The sequence below is a fragment of the Carassius gibelio genome, chromosome B21 (assembly GCF_023724105.1).
Source record: "Carassius gibelio isolate Cgi1373 ecotype wild population from Czech Republic chromosome B21, carGib1.2-hapl.c, whole genome shotgun sequence".
NCBI lineage: Eukaryota > Metazoa > Chordata > Actinopteri > Cypriniformes > Cyprinidae > Carassius > Carassius gibelio.
In genome coordinates this window covers 22,488,699-22,508,260 of record NC_068416.1, presented here as the reverse complement: position 1 = coordinate 22,508,260, position 19,562 = coordinate 22,488,699, and the positions used below count along the sequence as shown (strand labels likewise).

Here is a 19,562-nt window from a genome sequence, read left to right as displayed (position 1 = left end):
CATATAATGACTGTTTTTAGTAACTTACAGAGAGTGTGTTGGCATTGGATGCTAACACTTAATTTTACAACACATGCTTTTGAGGTACACAGATGTACACATATTCTGACGCAGGAAATACGTCTTTGCATAAGTGGAATGATGTCATACATGAGATGAGCTGATGCCACACGTAATGTGAACACGAGTGCCTTAAGTGTGAGCAAGTACCGTAGTTACAATAAAACAATGACTGGACATCAGTATCTGAAGTGTAATTGAGGCGACCACATCTTAATTGCAGGAAGTGATGGATGAGTCAGTTAACAAGCCATCATTTTGAAGAAAGAAAAAAAAAACAAATCATTCCATTAGACATTTCAGAACACAAATGAAGCTTTCAAGTAACAGTACTGCATAAATCCTTGTTAATCTTCTTTATTTGGGATGCCACTAAACTTTAGATGGTCTAAAGCACTGATATTATAACTTGAGTTCACAGTACTGTATCTCCTTATAAGTTCTTAAAATGTGTTGGCACAAATGCTATTACCCACCTGTGTGCATGCTGTAACTCTTAATTATAAGAGGACAATCAACATCAAGAGGCCGATCAAGTATTCAAGAGGCCAATTAGCTGTTTGACAACTTAGAAATACAGAACTACTTTAAAACTCCATGCAACTCACTTTGAGCTTTGTGTTCCACTGCAGTGTAGAAAGTTCAAATTCAATTAAAATATTGGAATAAATTCAGTTCTGTTGGAATGGAATACTAACCTAACAGGCCTATTAATTTCAATTACTATTAATTATTCAATTATCAATTACTGCACAGTTGTCTTTTATTATTATTATTATTAATAATAATAATAGTAGGTAAAGCAGTAAGACTTAATTCACTTAAATAAAATGTTTTGTGTTTATATGTCTTTTAAAAGTTGCAGGTCCAATTAACTAGGTAGGCTAAATAAAAAATAAAAAATAAAAAAATAAATAACCTTAGTTGATTCCTCAAGAAATTCAAGATCAAGTTGATTCAGTCGCATTATGGGATACCGTGTTCTGGTAAGTATGCTCTTTGTTTTTCTTCAGAATTTTTATTTTGGTCTTTTGTTTATGGCTTACTTTTGTAAATCTAGGAGATCGTTCAGGTATTCTATGCATAGAGAAAATTCACACACCATATTGTATATGTAGTAGGCTATTCTTTCGAAATGTTTCTTCTTATGTTTTGAATTTCACTCAACTCGCTTGAAATCATAAAATAAATATTTACACCTTGGGACACTTAAATAACTATTCAAACCAATTGGTAAATCAATTTCCGGTTCTTTTAAACGTAAGTTTCCTTTCAAACGACGGTTCGCTACAATGAACGTCTTTCCATAGTTTCCAACGTTACTAACCGCGCTAAACGGAGGCTATTCTGAGACTCTTAATGGTAATATATTATATTTCTACAGTTTGTAAAGGTTTATTCGTGTTAGTTGTTGAAAGCACCACTTTTACTAGTCCATTTGTGTTATTCTATTATATGCTTAGCCTTTAATTCCGTGTGCTTATATTATAGCGATGTAGCGCCACCTTGTGGACAAAATAAATAGTGAGTAGCGACATATTTCTCAAATAATGAATGTTTCGGAAATTATCGGGGGGGCTTTACCACTTTTGGTCATAAGCATGACATGACTCCGCCTCTAAACCATGTAGTAGATGTAATAGATATGTTTTTATGTTTGATAGACTCTTAAGATAATTATTTACCCAGAAAAAAACGTGGAGTTTGTTTGTTTATTGAAAGGGATTTGGAGAGATTCAGCATTGCATCACTTGCTCATCAGTGGATCCTCTGTTGGGAATGGGTACCGTCAGAATAAGAGTCCAAACAGCTGATAAAAACATCACAATAATCTACAAGCAATCCGATTCATCAGTAAATTTTATCTCGTGAAGTGAAATGCTGTGTTTGTAATTAAATCCATCAACACATTTTTAACTTAAACCATTGCTTATGACTAAAATACGAGTCCACTTTGCAATATATTTCTTTCTCCAGTGAAGAACCCGTCAAGTCTGAGTCAGGAAAAAGAAATATGCACAGATGTTTGGACTCTTATTCTGACGGCACCCATAGACTGCAGAGGATCCATTGTTGAGCAAATGATGTACTACTGTAATGCTCTAAATCTGTTCTGAAATAAGTTTCTCTGCTTCTTGAATGGCCCAAGGGTGAGTAATATTTCACTAAGTTTGTGACATGTGACTTCATCAGAGAGTGCCTTTTTGAGGAAGCTGGGTTGTAGTCCTGTGAATCAAGTCAAAGGCTGCCCTTCTTTTGGGTTGAAGCCCCTCTCGCCCTGTTTTAACCCCCTACTGTACACATATATCACATATGCAGTGATTCAGAGGGTGTAGCAAGAAATACAGATGCCCAGTGCGACAACACATACTAGTGAGGTTATATTTAACAGACTTCAGAAAACTGACACTCTCTACAGTATTTCCACTCACGAATGCTTAAGGTTCTGTGCCAAAACAAGACTAGATCTGTAAGCATGTGTCTGGATTGGGAATAACAGCACAATTACACCGTCAAACAAGCTCGTTTTCATGAGTGATTGCACAGAGGTTGGTGATTTAGGACTTCGGGGTATAGGAAAGCTGTCTGTGTGTTCAGCAGGTGTAATAAGACCATGCTGGGCGCTGATTGCATTTATGTATGTAGGGGAAGTGATCCAATTAAACACGTACCTCATGCCCACTTGAATATGAAACAAAAGTTTGGTTGAAGTATATTAAATGCCCACCAAGGTTGCACTTATTTGTTCAAAAATACAATAAAATCTTAAAATTAAGAAATAGTATTACAACTTAAATTAACTGTTTGGTTTAAAATTTATATTTATTTTAAAATTTAAATTCCGGTGATTCAGAGCTTAACTGTACTGAACTGAAATGAAAACAGTTTTTAAAGTCTATAAAATTCTTAGTGCTTAAAAAACATTTTAAATTACTTGTCCTTTTTTCTTTTTAAATATATTCTTTAAAGTGTGTGTGTGTGTGTGTGTGTGTGTGTGTGTGTCTGAACTGTGGTACATGTTCAGAATTCTTTAATCAAATAGAAGGTTCAGAACTGTATTATACAGTTATATAGTTATTATACATGATATCGTTTTTTTGTAACAACATAAGTCTATACTGTCACTTTACTGTCACATTTGATCAGTGAAGAAAAGCATACATTCTTAAAATATGTATATTATGTATTATAATTGTAATTATTAATTATAATTAATAGTTTTAATTATGATTTTTTTTTTTTTTGAGAAGTTGGATTTCATTATAATTTGGTTATTAAATGGATAATTTTATGTGTGTGTGTGTGTGTGTGTGTGTGTGTGTGTGTGTGTGTGTGTGTGTGTGTGTAAAATACTAAACTGATTAACAAAACAGGAATATTTTTTTACAATGGTTGGGCTTATTAAAATGTACATTATATAACTCCAGTCTTTTTATTAAAAAAAACATGTAAGTGTTAAGATGTGAGATTAACTTTGATTGAATACAAATTTAAAGGCTATTCACGTAATAAATCAACACTCAATCCTTGTACATTCTGTTTTTAACTCTGTTTAACATGAGTGTGTCTGAAGAGCTTTGAGTGTGTAATGATACTCTGTTCTTTGATAAGAATACAAGAGCATAAGTATTTTACCCTGATAACAGTGCTTCATGTTTATAATTAAATAAATAAAAAATTATTAGTTAGAATTTAACATTTGAATATGTGCGTATAGTAGAACCAATAGTAAGTGCTAAGGTGTTATTTCCATCTAATACCTTCAGTATACCACGGGGCCTTCTTAAAATGCAGTTTCCAAAATAATACGTAATGTACAAACTATAACTATCTATTTTAAAGTAACTGCGCAGACATCAATTCCAAGTCCCCAAGTAAACAAATTAGTACAAGATGTGCATGTCCTCATATCAGTGTTTATGAGGAAGGATGTGTGTGGTTACATAACCTTTTAGGGATTTTATTAGTGTAAAATAACTGGGTGGGTTTTCACCTCAAGACATGATGTGTGTCTCTTTCTGGCCTGTATCTGCTCAGCAACTGTTCAGTCACACACACAAACACACACACACACATCATCAGCATGGCTTGTTAAACACACAGGAATGGTCATGCTGTGTTTAAGACCTACAGCCTGTCCACACCTGTTCCTGTTTCCAACACAATGCTGTCACTGACCTGTTCATATATCATAGAATACACCACACACACTGAATCATGTAACATAGTCTTTTTGTTTTTGCAGTGCCAAAACCTCAAGAGATGTTTCTCCTCGACTGAAGGTGAGCAGTAATATCTCTGGAAAATGTGACTGGCAGTAATTTTAGTGATAACAATGTGAAATATTTGTGACTCTATTTTTTCTTCCTAGTAAATAAAAATAAAAATGTTCTATGTAAAGTAATGGCACTCCTCTGCTTGACTGTGTATGAGAGGCGTCTGCTCAGATAACACTTTTAAAGGAATGTGTGTGTGTGTGTGTGTGTGTGTGTGTTGTAAGAGTCCAGTGGAATCTGAGTGAGGCTCGATGGGAAAATAAGGTCACATCACTTGACCTGTTGATCTGAGTGTGTGTGTGTTTGTGTAAGTGTGCTGTTCATGACCCGGTCTCAGGACACAGACTGGAGTCAGGGGTTTATGCCCCTCAGAGGTTTGCAGCAGGACACTAAAGGAGTGAAGACAATATTTTCCCACAGGGATCAATCATAAGACAACGCATTCTGAAGACTGAAACCTCAGAGTGATTTTAACAGCCTGCAAAGCTTAAAGGTTTCTCGACCTGTGCCAACCCTAAGCTGGAGTATGTCAGTTAAATGTGTTGCATCCAGAGACAGGGGAGATATTAAACATGACAATGGACCAGTCATAACATTTACTAGTGAACCTAAATTAAAATGTAATTTTGCATGAAAATCTGAATGTAAATATTGTTTGTTTGTAATCCATGCACCACATACCAACATGGGTTTTGAACAGATCACCCAAAAAAAGTTAAATAAAATAAAACATTTTGGTCTGTTCCTCATTCGAAAGCATTCAAAAGGCTTGGAATATAGTGCATAAGTTGCATGGACTACCTTTTTCTTCACCTGGACCTGAGGGAGAGTAAGGGATGACATAATGCTTGTGTTTGAGTCATCTATTCCTTGAATAGCACAAAAAAATAAGAAATATTAGGCATGCTGCTTGTTGACAGCTTCATGAATTCGGTGTTAAGACAGAGAGAGCAGGTTTCCATAACTGTGTGTTCACCGAATCAAATGCACCTGTTGGGAAGGCCACCTCACATTACAGATGTGTCTGCTAGAGAGAATGAGTGTGTTTGAATAAACAGGAGGAAAATGAGAAGTATATTAGCTTGTATAAGGAAAGAAGGAAGCAATTCTGAGAAGCTTGCAATCTTCTTCCTCTGTGTCAAAGCTTGTGGATCAGGTCCTCTCTGTGAAGCTTTAAACATTTTCTATTTAAAATCTCTCAGTCTGCGTCTGTGAAACCAGTGCAGGATAAACACTCGCCCATCAGCACCCCTGAGAGGCATTAAAATACCTTTCAATGTCAAATTCCCCTCCACTGTTCTGAGAGTAATAATCTCATTCTGGCTTCACAGATGAAAACACGATGTTTGTCAACTCTGATGATCGCAAGGCAGGCAAATTTAGCCGTGAAGTGATAAATCGTCCGGCATGGCACATGTCTCAGCTATCAGGTAACCCACTTTGAACCAAGGGGGATGTGGACTAAAAATAACCCCTCTCCCCAAACCCCCAAGACCTGTCAGCTTTATGTTTACCTCATATTCTCCAGACCTACATCACCGTTAAGTATAATTGCCCTTTTGGATGTAAAAAAAAAAAAAAAAAGCTTCATTGTCTGGGAATTCATTCATTCTGCCCGCAGGGATCTGATGCAGGACTTGATCTCTCATGACAGATGTGTCCAAACCGAGGTAATGTGTCTGTCAAAGGTTGTCAGGTTTTATGGTTTTGGCTACTAATTATTGAAATTGAACAAAATCTGATGCCAATTTTATTTATTTGAATTACATGATTTTTTATTGCAGTATCAAGTTAACATTTTGAATTAGCACACAACTTTTATGTTTTGCATGTTTTGCATGCACATTAAAATCAGTTATTAGTTGCAAGCTGTGTTTGTGGGTAATAATTAACCTTATTTATTTATAACTTACCTTACGTCTCTTAAATATATGACGTCTTGCATCTGACTGAAGTGCGCAGTGACAGTTTAAGAGAAGCTTAAGAAAATCATGTGTGTAGGAAAAACAGGGTTGAGTCATATTCATCTGATAGCTTTGACGTTAAGAATGACGTATGGAAATTACACACACACAGGCTGATACAAATCTAAGTGGAAACTCACTTGACCAATCACTCAGTTTGTTTTCCAGTGTAGCCCAACACCTTTGGCCAGCAAAAGAGGTTGTTTGTTATGGAAAAACCTCGGATTGAATACAGTTATTTAGGCCTATATTTCTAAAATTAACTGTTCTGTAGCTCTCGTTTTCTATGCATCTTCTATGCATTCTTGTTTTCTTTTTTCTCTTCTTCCGTTTCCTCTCTTGCAGTGATGTGTGTGCAGTGATCCAGAGAGAGGGAGACGACAGTTGAGCGGGTTGACATGGCCACCCCAGACAATCTGCTGTTCCTCGACACAGATGCTGTCAACTCTTCCTTCGCTTCACCGCCCATAGAGCAAAATGAGCCCACTCGGGCCACGGACAACCAGACAGACGACAGCTTTAGTTCAGTCCCTGATCCAGACTCAGGATGCTCAGGAATAATGCCAGTTCCGTGCGAGGATGGGACCACTGAGATCCATGATACAAACAATGAAAGAAAAAATGAGTGTGATTTAGTCTTAACACAGCCCCTGGATCACACTGCAATGATAGAGATGAATAAAAGTGATAACTGTGACTTCAGTGCTGCTGCTATAATGGAGACTGACAGTATCACAAACAGTACTAACCTAATTCACCAATTAGACAGAAATCAAAATGACAAACATGGTAACTCAAACACTAAAGAGGATCCAAATGAGGCTCATGGCACTTTAATGAGTCTATTATTAACAGATCACAACAGACAAGAAGAAATGAGCCAAGACACCATTTTAAACCAATATGCCTCTTTTGAGAGCATTAGACTTGATGTTAACCCAATGTGTAATGTTGATGATCCCTTGGTAAATACTGTCTCTAATGTAATGAATGGTGCAAGCAATGAGACTGATGCAACTTCTTCTGAAACCCTCATCCAGACTTGCCATAATACATCTGATGGTGTTGATTTAGCAGTGGAAGCAGCGACTGATCCAGAAATACAGGACAATGCAGAGGACTTGACATGTTGTGGCTTCACAATCTCTTCACAAGCAGAAGATCCAAAGACTGGGATTCATCTATCTTTGGCTGATTTGCATGAAGCAGACACTCTGAACATCTTAAAACATGCCTCTGAAGTATTAGATTTTTTGGGATTGAACAAAAATGTCTTGGAAACAGCTGACTGGCTGGTCAATGACAGCGAGATCATTCGGACTGCAAATAAAGACTTGGCCTCCACAAATGTTGAGTTTTGCACCGGCGCGTTAACCCAAATGGTTCCGAATCTACTACAGGATTCAAAACATGATGTAACAGAATCCGAATCCATCAGAACAGAAGATTCCATCCTTGATAGAACGATTGAAACAAAATTCCCATTGGACATCAGTAGGGTGCAACCTTTGGCAGCTGAGAAAACAGATAATTCTGAGTCACTTTTCCACCGATCCATGATTAAAGCCTCACAAATTGGTGAAAAACATGAGAAGGATCTTTCACAAGTGATCGTTTGCCCAACACCTGTCACAAATAGAGATTTAGGTGAATGTTCTGAGGACTTTGACGATGCTTGCTTAAAGTTCACAAGAATGGAACATGATGTTGAGGCTGGTAGCGAGTTGTGGCTGGACGCCTGCCAGTTCTTGGCGGGTGAAGAGGATGAGGGTGCTATTTTTGACAAGTGGGGTTGTTCGTGTTCCCCCAGCCCCACCACAGCCCATCCAGACAAAACAAAAGCCTCGGATTACTCCAGCAGAGAGAACATTTCAATTGACCACCACACTGAAGACTGTGAGCTGAGGTTTCCACCTCTTGAGAGGTGGTCATCCTCAGACAACTGGGCTAGTGCACTTTCAGATTGGTTCCAGGCCGTTAACACCTATTCAGAAGACTCTTTTACCAGCGCTAACACTTCAAGCACTGGTCCTAAGCACGGTATGGCAATCCAAGACAACATTTTGAAGCAAGGAACAAGTCCTGATAATGCAAACATCATTGGACAGACCTGTCTGAACCTCTTAGAACCAGGTCAAGCCTTGAGTAGAGGACTAGTTGAGTCTGATAACACTAATGGAACTCTTTTTAAACTAGCTGATAAACATGGACTTCCTTCTCATTCAGACTCAGACAGACAGGACAATACAACCATGGAGAACAACATGAGTATGTTGGAGAGGTCTGCATCCATTAAACCAGATGCACCCATGCATATGCCTAATGCATCAAAATCTTCTGCAATCGAGGCCAGTGCCAAACTTTATGGAACTCGACAAATCCCTGGAGAGCTTTGGAGAACAAAGGTGAGATGACTAGCACATTTCAAATACAATTAGCACATGGAGACATAATATAGATGCCAGTTTTGACAGTGTGCCAGAGTTTTCTTTAGATCTTCTGCTGTTTGAATTGAGAGATTTGCATTTCAGGGTTTCAGTTTAAAATTAAGATTAGTTTTGGTTAACTGTGCTGAAGTAACTACATATTGAATGCAAATTTGTAAACCTGAGTGTGAATGTAACTGCCACACAGTTTCAGCATTAGTACCCAAAAATGTACTTTGGTGGAGCCAAGTCTATTAAATGCTTACTGTATTCACATACCGTGGTATTTATATATAGGTACTGTAGGGGATAGAATGCAAAGGTTCAATGGACCCACTTTATATTAAGTGGCCTTAACTACTATGGACTTACATTTTAATTAATAATTTAGTACAATGTACTTATTGTGTACATACATGTTTTTACATTGTACTTATATATAAAAAAACTACATGTAATTACATCTGTATTTAATTTCTGTAATTACATTTATAATTACACTTTTGACCCATACTTTACACCTTAACCCACCCTTAAATTTACCCATACCTCCAACCCTCTCCCTAACCTTACCCCTATCCCACCTAAATAGCAGCAAAAGTGTTTTATAATACAATATGAACACAATAAGTACATTGTACTTATTTTTTTTTATGTAAGTACATAGTAGTTACGGCCACCTAATATAAAGTGGGACCGGTTCAATTTCAAAAACATGGTATTACTATGGTATCATGTCCAACAAACCCTGCCAGTACCATGGTATTTTTTGCTGATGTTTTATTAGTCACCATTTCCATTATGTAAAACCTTCCACATATTATTGTGATGGAATGTGATCTTATATAGCCTGTCACCTTCAACATTTCTTTAAATAGGTCTTACATGTGTGGAACACTTTCATCATGACTTTCATTATTTATTATGACACACTGTGTGCTGGAAGAGCCAAGTCATTCCACACAAAAATATCACTTCATAATGTACACAGATACTCTCTCTATTTCTGTACAGACACAGATTACAATTTTCAGCATTTAAAGAAATATTATTTTATTAACTGTATTTTTATTTATGTGTGTATTTAATTTGTCCACCATTTTCTACTCAAATGTTCTTCTAGAGTCATTTTTACAAACTTTTACAAAAGTATGGCTCAAATACACTCACTAAAATGTAAACATACAGATCCCTCCTCATACATGTATGGCTGCTGAGGAAACGTGAGGTGCAGAGTACAATACAATACAATAATAGAAATGCAAACTAATTATAGAGGGTGACGGATGATAATAGACCAGCAAGAGCAAAAGAGCAACAGGAGAGGCACGAGCACAGTTGAGGGCCGAAATACGACCCCTGCTCTCAAACTCAGTGTCGTACTGTACGACAGTTTCTCCAATCCCACAGACTACTGAGACAGTGGGAGAGCTGTGATTGGTTCACTTAAGTTACACAGCGGCTGTGATCACTATAATAGAGATAGTCCCTTCCATTGTTAGTAACATGTGGCTATAGACTGCAGCATGAAAGCATAATGGTTTCTGCATTAGGCGGACTTTCGCCTCATTGAGGTATGTAAACAAACAACTAAATGTAGTTTTGATGAGAAAAGGCCTAAATTGACTCGTCAAATGATACAAATGCTTCAGTTCCTATGCTGTCTACCTCCTGTCTTCTCCATGACATTTAATGTTTTGACATTCAATGTTTTTGTGTTTCAGTCGGAAGGAAATGCACTGGTGGAGGTGACCGGAGACGAGGTTTCTCAACTCACAAGCAGTTTTACTTCTCAAAGGATCTCAGCGTGCACAAGCGGCAAGAATTTAACTGACTGTGTGAGTGGAGAGGAGCGGCGTCACGGCTCCGATGTGGCTCTCCACACATGTCCCTCTCAGTCCAACAGTTGCGGACGTGCTGAAGGAAATGAAACGTTTGTACATTGTAACACTGAGGAGTGCACCGTGAAGCCAAAAGAGGAGGAAATAAATACATTTCCACAGTTTATCATGCCGTTTGCTCCACTCAGTACTGCAAATACTTTCCTCAATAGTAGTTTATTGAAAAGTCCACAGGATATTTCACCTAAAGGTATTATTAATGAGATGCACATTAAGAGTGATCAAAAATCAGTCAGTGGTGACGATTCGTTTGAAGATCGCTTTCATACATGCCCTGACCAGTCTTCATCCTCATCCAGTGGAGATTCAGATGAACCTTCCATCAAGGACACGAAAAGAAAAGCAGAGTATAGTGATACCTGTGACATCAGCAAAGAGCTTTCTAAGTTAATTTTACTCACAGGACAGCGTTTTACGGTGTCTGAAGACAAACGTGTTGGATATGTCACTCTAGACTTGGAAGAACCCACTTTAAATAATTTATCATTTTCAAACTACAAGGAACGATCCAAGACAGACAATATGCCTCACATGACTTCCAAAACTTCCTCAGATGGTAAAACACGCCCTGAACATAAGGAGAAACCAGCTGAGAAGCAGCAATATGGGACTCAAACATCAAAGAGGCAAGATCTTCAGCACCCATCCCAGATGACAGAGGAATTCAATTCAGAAGGAGATGGCTGTGAAGATCATCCAGTTACAGTCATAGAAACCATCGTTATCACAGAGAAGGTCACAGCTAAAACGGTAACCCAAGGGAAAAAGAAAAAGAAGCATGCACAACACGGGACACCAAAACCCGAAAATGATCCACTGAGTGACATAGGGAACAGAAGCACTCAGAAGAACCTTGACCTGAAGGTCGCATCAATTGGTCTGGATAAACCAGCATCTCATCTTCCCACTAAAATGGACGTTACGAGCAAAGATAGCACTCAGAAAGTCATTTCAGTGAGACCCAAAGTAGAACCCTACAATGGCAGTGTAAATGCCTTTCAGAAAGCCACCCCTATGAAACTCAAAGTAGATGCTGGTAACACAGCCAAAATGGAAAAAAAGACGTGTACCTCTGATCCTCCAAGCATGTGTTTACCCAGCATGCTGAATGATGACATCAAGCGCAGGCGAATCGCAGATGACCTGTCTGGAGCAGTTCCAGTCAGGACGAGGCCACAGCTGCCCGCTATTTTCCGCCAAGCAAGAAAAGATGGAGAAGATACGACCCGAAGAGATTACAGTGAGGTTGTCAAGCAGAAGACTCCTATACCCAAAGAAGGTTCTCCAAATCCATTCCTGTTCAACTTCAAATTAGAAGTCGATCCAGTAGAACAGGGGTGTCCAGTTCTGCTACCTGAGGCCAAATATCTAGCAGAGTTTAGCATCAACCTGCCAAAAAACACTTGTCTGGAAGTATTCTAGAACTTGATCATCTGGTTCAGGTGTGTTTGTTTAGGACCCAAGCTAAACTCGGCAGAAAAGTGGCCTTCAGGAACAGGACACATTTTATAGTATGCATTCCCGAGTCAGAACCATGTAACTTGACCCAGTCTGATGTGGTTTGCTGGTCTGAACTGGTTTAAGCTGCATGATTTAGCTTATCTTCAAATCGAGTTAAGGTGGTTTTAACTGGTTTGCCAATTGGTCAAGTGACCATAAATCTTTAAAACTTACTGTGATGAGTGGGGTGGGGCCGAGAGCAATGGGAATGGAGCAAGACCGGTGGAGTTATTGAAAATGAGCGACACCTGCACCCCTCACCGGTCTCCAGTCCCATGGAGAAGCTCCGGAAGGATAAAAGCAGGAGTAACGACAGTGAAGGTTATTTTGTGTTTTGGTTCTGTTTGTGCACGACAGATACCAGCTAATCACCTTAGGCTGATTCAAGTTGTTTTTGGAGTGGTATACAAAGGAAACCAGGGGCCAGATGCATAAACTGCTTCTTAAAAAGTTACTTTTTCATTAAGTCATAACTTTTTCTACTCTTTTTTTTTTTTTTAAAGGGAAAATGGACAGATTTGAATCCAAAAAGTAAGTCTGATTACCTTTTGGCTAACTGATAGTTGGTCAAACTAGTTAAAGGTGCAGTAGGAGATCTTGGAAAATGCTAACTTTAGCCTGATAGCACTGTAAGTGAACATCCCACCCTACCTGCAATTGCCATCCAAAGCCATGTCCTCTGAACGCATTTATGCTCACATACCAGAAAACATACCAGAGACCGCATTACTACAATAGGCTACATCAGCAGTTCCCAATTCCATCCCATGTTCCGAAGTGAAGTAAACCCCTATTTACGGAGTAGGGAGCAATGAACACATATTGATCGGAACACAGTTTATTCACGTAGCTCACTTCTGACGAGCTGGTAATCTGAATCGAGTGTGTTAACTAAGCAAGACAGGCTAAATATGTCAGCGAGGACTGGAATTGGGAACCGCGGGGCTACATCATGTGTCATTCACCAGCGAGAAAACTTTAAAAGTACTAAAATACCAGAAAGGAAGACCGTGTTGTTGATGTTTGTCTGCTATTCTAGCTCTGTCTGGACAGCTTGTGTGAACGCACTGATGACGGATCCTGTCTGCATGAACAGGGTGCGCAGAGGTATGCAGATACATACGTTGACAGGCAGGTTGGAAAGCTATTTAAATCTCTCGGACTGAGCATTTTGATTGGAAATACTGTACATTTCTTGGTCCTACACCTTTCGCAGAATATATAAATACAAATAAATATATTTAGACCACTTAAGTTAATGATTGCTATAGGGATGTGAAGAGACTTTTATCCAGCATAACATGAACAATTTCTGAAGACAATCACCTACTGCACCTTTAACATAATGTCTATGTTTATCCAACTGGCTCCAGCAGGTTTATCAAATAAATTCATGTAAAAAGGGGCTATAAATGATGCATTTTTATGTTTTTGTTGTAGTTGTGGTTCCTCGTGTAGTCTCGGAGATCCAGGCTGACCCAGTCCCTACTGACCCCGAGAACATCTTGCTTTGGTGCAAGTTCAGTCCCGTCCCACCTGGTGCCACCATTAAGTGGACTAAAGAGGGAACAGTGCTGTCAGAGATAAACAAAGTGTAAGAAAACCGTTTTTTCCTATCAGCCGCCGCTTCTTCATTATCTACCCTACCTTATCGTCTGTCTCTGGTCCAAAATTAAATGCAAAGTCATCGTTATACTGTAGCTCTTTTACCACTTGGTGGCACTCTGTTCTTGTCCAAATCTGCTGTAAATTTTGGCTGAGACCTGAGTGAACATCAGCGCTCTGGTGATTCAACCATGGCTTGGAGTGGGAGCGAAATGAACCTTTTACATAACAGAGTGATTCATTCCTACTGAATGCTGACTGTGCCTCAGACGCTCTCAAACAGGCCTCTGCAGTCCACAATGATCCTTCTGAGATGTTTTGTAAGCTGTGATTGAAGTTTAACTGCAGGACTCAGAAATGAACATCTGGTCTGCATCTGGACCACTATCTCTAGGACCCTTTCCCCAGAATTATTGATTCACTATAAATGTTCAGTTAAATGTTTTTCTATTTTCTGTAGAGAGAAGGATGATGGCCGCTTCACTTTGCAAATCCTGAAGGCTTGCAGGAAAGATCTAGGGCTGTACAAATGCAGCTTGAAAGCTGCCAACATTTCTGTTTCGACCTCAGAGTACCATCTGACATCTGAGGGTAAGACAAAGAGGGCTGCTTTTCCAGACTAATGATTAAAGAGGCTATAAATTAACATTTTAATTTGCTGATGTACTCCATGACTAAGCAGAAAGTTAAAGCAGAAACTCATGCTCTTAAGTTTCAGCAGGGCGAATGAGGTAATAGTTTTATAGAAAGCCAGATGAAGTCTTCTCCTGCTTCCAAAATGGCTCACTACATTTGATACAATTGGACAGTTAATTAAGTACATTAAGTGTGCAGCATGAATACAATCCATACATAATAAACTACCGTTAAGAAGTGTGAGGATTTTTGAAAAGACATACTTTTATATACATACAATACTTTTATCCCGCATGGATTTATTAAAATGATCAAAAGTGACAGTAAAGACTCCCCAATTCCCATTTCAAATAAATACTGCTCTTTTATACTTTCTATTCATCAAAGACTCCTAAAAAATGCATCAGTTTCTAAAAAAAGAAAATTCCAAAAACAAAAATGATATCATGAAATATTATTACTATTTAAATAGGCATTTTATTACCAGACAACCTTTTATATGTCTGCAAAAAAAAAAAAAAAAAAAAAAAAAGACAGAGAGAGAAATACATAGGTATTTTCTATTTTAATATACTTAATATTATTCCAATTATATCAAAGCTGAATTTTCAGCAATTACTCCATTTTTTTGATCTTTCAGAAATCATACTAATATTCTGATTTGGTTCTAAAGAAACATTTCTTGTGATATGATCTTAAAAACTGCTTATTTTGTGGAAGCCATGAATAGAAAGCTGAAAAGAACCGCATTTATTTAAAATAGAAATCTTTTGTACCATATGTATTATTGCTTATACTGTCTCTTTTGCTTAATGTAATGCATTTTTTCTAGTGCTGAAGAACTAGTAATTGCATACAAAAATGTTTTTGTTTGAATAATATATGTTTTTGTGTACTGTGTATATTTAATATGTGTATATATATATATATATATATATATATATATATATATATATATATATATATATATAAACACATACATACAGTATATATTGTGAAAATATTGATGTGTTTACGTGTCTATTTAATTCATATAATTTATATATAATAAGTATTATTTAATATATAAATTTTTTTTCTGAAATATAGACTATGCATGTGTATATATATATATATATATATATATATATATATATATATATATATATAATAAATGTAAACAGTACACATACATATATTATTCAAACAAAAATGAGCTTTTTGGATGCGATTAATCGCGATTAATCATTTGACAGCACTAATATTTTCGGAATAAAAAGCATTGATTTCTATTAAAAAAATATAACTGACCCCGAACTTTTGAACACAAGTATACACATTCTGAATTTCAGTGTCAAATATGTGCAATTTGTGTCTGGGAATTGAATCCTCACATTTTAAATCTGCAAACATGAGTAGGCAATCAAGTACGTTATACTCATTGACTCAACTGTGTTGAATTTTTGATTTCAGTGCTTATGGAACTAGTCATTCCCAGTCATGATCAGCCAGGTAAACAGACCTTTCATTTCATGGTCTCTCTAGCTAAAATAGTATGAACAGTATGCTGAATAACAGAGATTTTCTTTTATGAAGGTGTATGTGTTTTAATGGGTTGTTTTACATGACTTCTCAACCCTATTTATCGATCTCCCAGCTGAGCCCGGGGCTGTGGACGGAGATGAGGAGAACATCCAGTGCAGCCCGCTTCTCTTTAAGGAAGATTTTCTCTCAGATCAGTACTTTGGGGAGAATCAACCAGCGAGCATCGTGACTGAAAAGGCCCACTTCGGTGAAGGCATGCATCGCAAGGCTTTCAGGACCACTCTTAGAGAAGGCAATCTGCCGAGCTTCAACCCCGGCCATCCCTGCGTCCTGAAAGTACACAATGCCATCGGCTATGGGACCAAAACTAATGAGGAACTCGTCCAGAAGAACTACAGCCTGGCTGTGGAGGTGAGAGTGAGTGTCTCCAGGGAGATGTTTAATTAAGAAATTAGCTTAAGGAGATTTGGGACTGATTCATTTTTTATTTTCGAACCAGGAATGTCATGTGCAGAATACCGCCAGGGAATATTTTAAAGCATACAATAGTGTGGCCAAGTCTACAGAATCATTTGGAGAGGTGCCAGAGTAAGTAGAACAATACACAAACTTGTGAAGTGTAAAAAGTACTGGGAAACTTCTACATAGAGGATCTGTATTCTATCTAACCATAATGCAATTGTATGAGGTGGAAAATTTCTACATTTACTTAATAGGTCCACTTTCTTAGTGTTTGAATTTGACACAAATGAACTTAAAGGTTAGCAAAGATTTTCTAATTTAAGGAACATCTACAAGATCCTTCAGAAATCATTCTAATATGCTGATTAGTGTAAGAAACAGTTTTTTTATATCAGTGTTGTATAAACAGATGTGCTGCTCATTATTTTTCTGGAAACTGTGATACATTCGAGGAGTAGAATAAAAAACAGCATTTATTTGAAATAAAAATTATAAATGTATTTTTTTCCACTTTTAATCAATAGAATGCATTCTTGTTGAAAATTTTACATTTCTTTCAAAAACAAAAATGTTTGGTCAGTGTATATTTAACACATATACAACATTTTTATAAAAACTTTTTTATATACATTTTATATTGCTTTCTTCACTAGCCAGAAATCTGAAACTATTTCATGTTATTGATTTTATTTTAAAGGTTATTGACACGCTTGAAATAGAACTATTAAATATTTGTAATAATATGTATGTATATATATCTCATATATATGCAACTGAATATATAAGCTGAATGCATCCTTGCCGAATAAAGGATTTAAATTATACATTATACAAATTATACAAATAATTTTTTGCAAGCTAACATTTTAATGGTAGAGTACATTTCTTAATCTAGGACACACTTTATTAAAAAACATTCAATATTTTTATTAATTAATTAAATTGTCGTTAAATTCCCAGAATCATCCCTATTTATTTGGTGTAAATAAAGTAATGCGTTTCTTTACAAGTTACTTGAAAAATGTAATCTGATTAAGTAACTTTCGTTACTTGTAATGCGTTACCCCAAACACTGAATCTAGGACACACTTAATTCAAAAACATATATATATATTTTTCACTAATTGTATTAATTAATTCAATTCCCAGAATCATTCCTATTTATTTGGTGCACCGGCCATCTAGCGACGTCCCTTACGCCACGCTGGAGGAGGAGCTGCTAGGAGATTTTGTGAAGTACTCCGTGAAGGACGGGAAGGAGATCAACCTGATGCGCAGAGACTCTGAGGCGGGACAGAAATGCTGTGCCTTCCAGCACTGGGTCTATACACAGACCGACGGCAACCTGCTGATCACCGATATGCAGGGTAAATAATGTACATTACTTCCATCTGACCATATCTGGCACATCACGACATTAACAGTGTAACAAGAAGAATGTAGATTCGAAACCTGCAAGAAGTGAAGCAGACTGTTTTTTAGCATTACAAATATTCTCTTTGATGTCCAGGTGTGGGTATGAAACTGACAGATGTTGGGATTGCCACCTGTAAAAAAGGGTAAATTCATATTTTTAAATATCACAAATTTATCCAAAAAAACAAAAATCGATATATATATATATATAAATATATAAATTAAATGTATATATTAAAATATGTATAAATGCAGTATATAGTAATAATAATAATACATAAATAAGTATTTAAATAAATGCATTTACAATAAAAACTGTGTAGTTCTTATGAAAGCACAAAGAAGTAATATCGATTTTTATGATTGCAGCTATAAGGGCTTCAGAGGAAACTGTGCCACGTCCTTCATTGATCAGTTCAAGGCTCTTCATCAGTGTAACAGGTACTGTGAGCTTCTGGGCCTGACGTCTCTTCAGCCCAAGCCAAAACGGACCGTCGGCCCGCCAAAGCCAACATCACAACCGGCTCCGAAGAAAAAAACCTTCGGCCCCGTTCTGAATGGCAAATCCTGATTGCACAGAAACTCTGAACGTATGCTTGTAGGAGAACTAGTGTTCGCCGTTTTCTTGCTCAGGGACAAACATGTTTCTGAGATGTTTCTTTAAATGTAAGATGACATTCATCTGTAAGGACAGTCGCGAGCTTACTTCTTTCTTGAGCGCTCGTTTGTTCTATTGAAATGAGCTTATTAATGATTTTTATTTATTGTTTACATTTTTTTAAGGAATGAGTAGACTGACAATTGATAGAACACTTTTTCGATGTGATATGTTTTGTTGAAATCAAAGAAGTATCAGCTATAGTCTTTTATCCATCTTATTAGCCTACTGGCACTTCTGAATAACAGCTTCCTCTTATTATGATTGTTTGTTACAATATGTGCAATAAGTACTTAGTTTGTCAAACTGCTAAATCTTAAGTAGATATTTACTTTATGGGTGATATTAATGTACTGTTCAGTACAAGATGGTTATATTGAATGTAACTGCTAGAATTGAATGTTTGAAGCTTCTCATATTCTATGGTAATATACTTCATTTTCACATAAATTTTATGTAGAGTTTAGCATTGAATTGTTCTTGAATTTTGGATTTGTAAAGTTCATCTACGCCGTGATGAGGTGGTAAATCTGAGACTATGGAAAGGTTTGTACACTTGCCCTAGTAAACAGCTGTTGATTTGCCTCAGGAAGAATGACAATCCTCCACCTTCACGTTTCCATCATCCTTCCAGAGTCAAATGACTTATTGCCTCATTGCTAAATATAAGCAAACACGTTCGAAGCCAGGCATTTGGCCTGTTAATGTTAATGAACTGCACAAATCAATCACTTGAAATTAAAAACTCTGATGTTACCATTGCTACTTTCTGCAAATCTACAGTCTGACCTATTAGTAGTCTTAGTGAATGTGTGTGTGTGTGTGTGTGTGTGTGTGTATATATATATATATATATATATATATATGTATGTATGTATGTATTCATGTATATATATGTACATATATATATATATATATATATATATGTATGTATGTATATGTGTGTGTGTGTGTGTGTGTGTATATATATATATATATATATATATATATATATATATATATATATATATATATGTATATAAATATATATACATATGTGTGTATATGTGTATATATGTATGTGTATATATGTATGTGTATGTATATATATATATATATATATATGTAGGTGTGGGTGTGTGTGTGTGTGTATA

At 36.8% G+C, this 19,562-nt stretch overlaps 1 protein-coding gene across 2 annotated transcripts; it reads left to right on the top strand.

Annotated features, from left to right (window-relative positions):
* Window positions 1-4,190: 4,190 nt before the first annotated feature.
* alpk2 (alpha-kinase 2) lies at window positions 4,191-19,194 on the top strand. 2 transcript variants are annotated; one of them, XM_052587867.1, is made up of 13 exons: window positions 4,191-4,343; window positions 5,669-5,767; window positions 5,959-6,007; window positions 6,647-8,706; window positions 10,452-11,907; window positions 13,569-13,722; window positions 14,194-14,324; window positions 15,822-15,860; window positions 16,006-16,310; window positions 16,393-16,481; window positions 17,505-17,722; window positions 17,866-17,914; window positions 18,141-19,194. In XM_052587867.1, exons 4-13 carry the CDS (start codon window positions 6,700-6,702, stop codon window positions 18,340-18,342), a joined length of 4,650 nt encoding a protein of 1,549 aa, XP_052443827.1. In that variant the 5' UTR covers window positions 4,191-4,343; window positions 5,669-5,767; window positions 5,959-6,007; window positions 6,647-6,699; the 3' UTR covers window positions 18,343-19,194. The 2 variants fall into 2 exon arrangements, with proteins under 2 accessions (XP_052443827.1, XP_052443828.1); XM_052587868.1 differs by lacking the exons at window positions 4,191-4,343; window positions 5,669-5,767 and having other exon boundaries at window positions 5,831-8,706; window positions 16,006-16,304.
* Window positions 19,195-19,562: the final 368 nt, after the last annotated feature.

Bases quoted from the DNA above. Each gene is read 5' to 3' on its own strand.
- alpk2 (XM_052587867.1), top strand. From the start codon at position 6,700: ATGGCCACCCCAGACAATCTGCTGTTCCTCGACACAGATGCTGTCAAC. The intron at 11,908-13,568 runs GTTCTCCAAATC...TTTTTGTTGTAG, and splicing joins GACTCCTATACCCAAAGAAG to TTGTGGTTCCTCGTGTAGTC. The intron at 14,325-15,821 runs GTAAGACAAAGA...TTTTGATTTCAG, and splicing joins GTACCATCTGACATCTGAGG to TGCTTATGGAACTAGTCATT.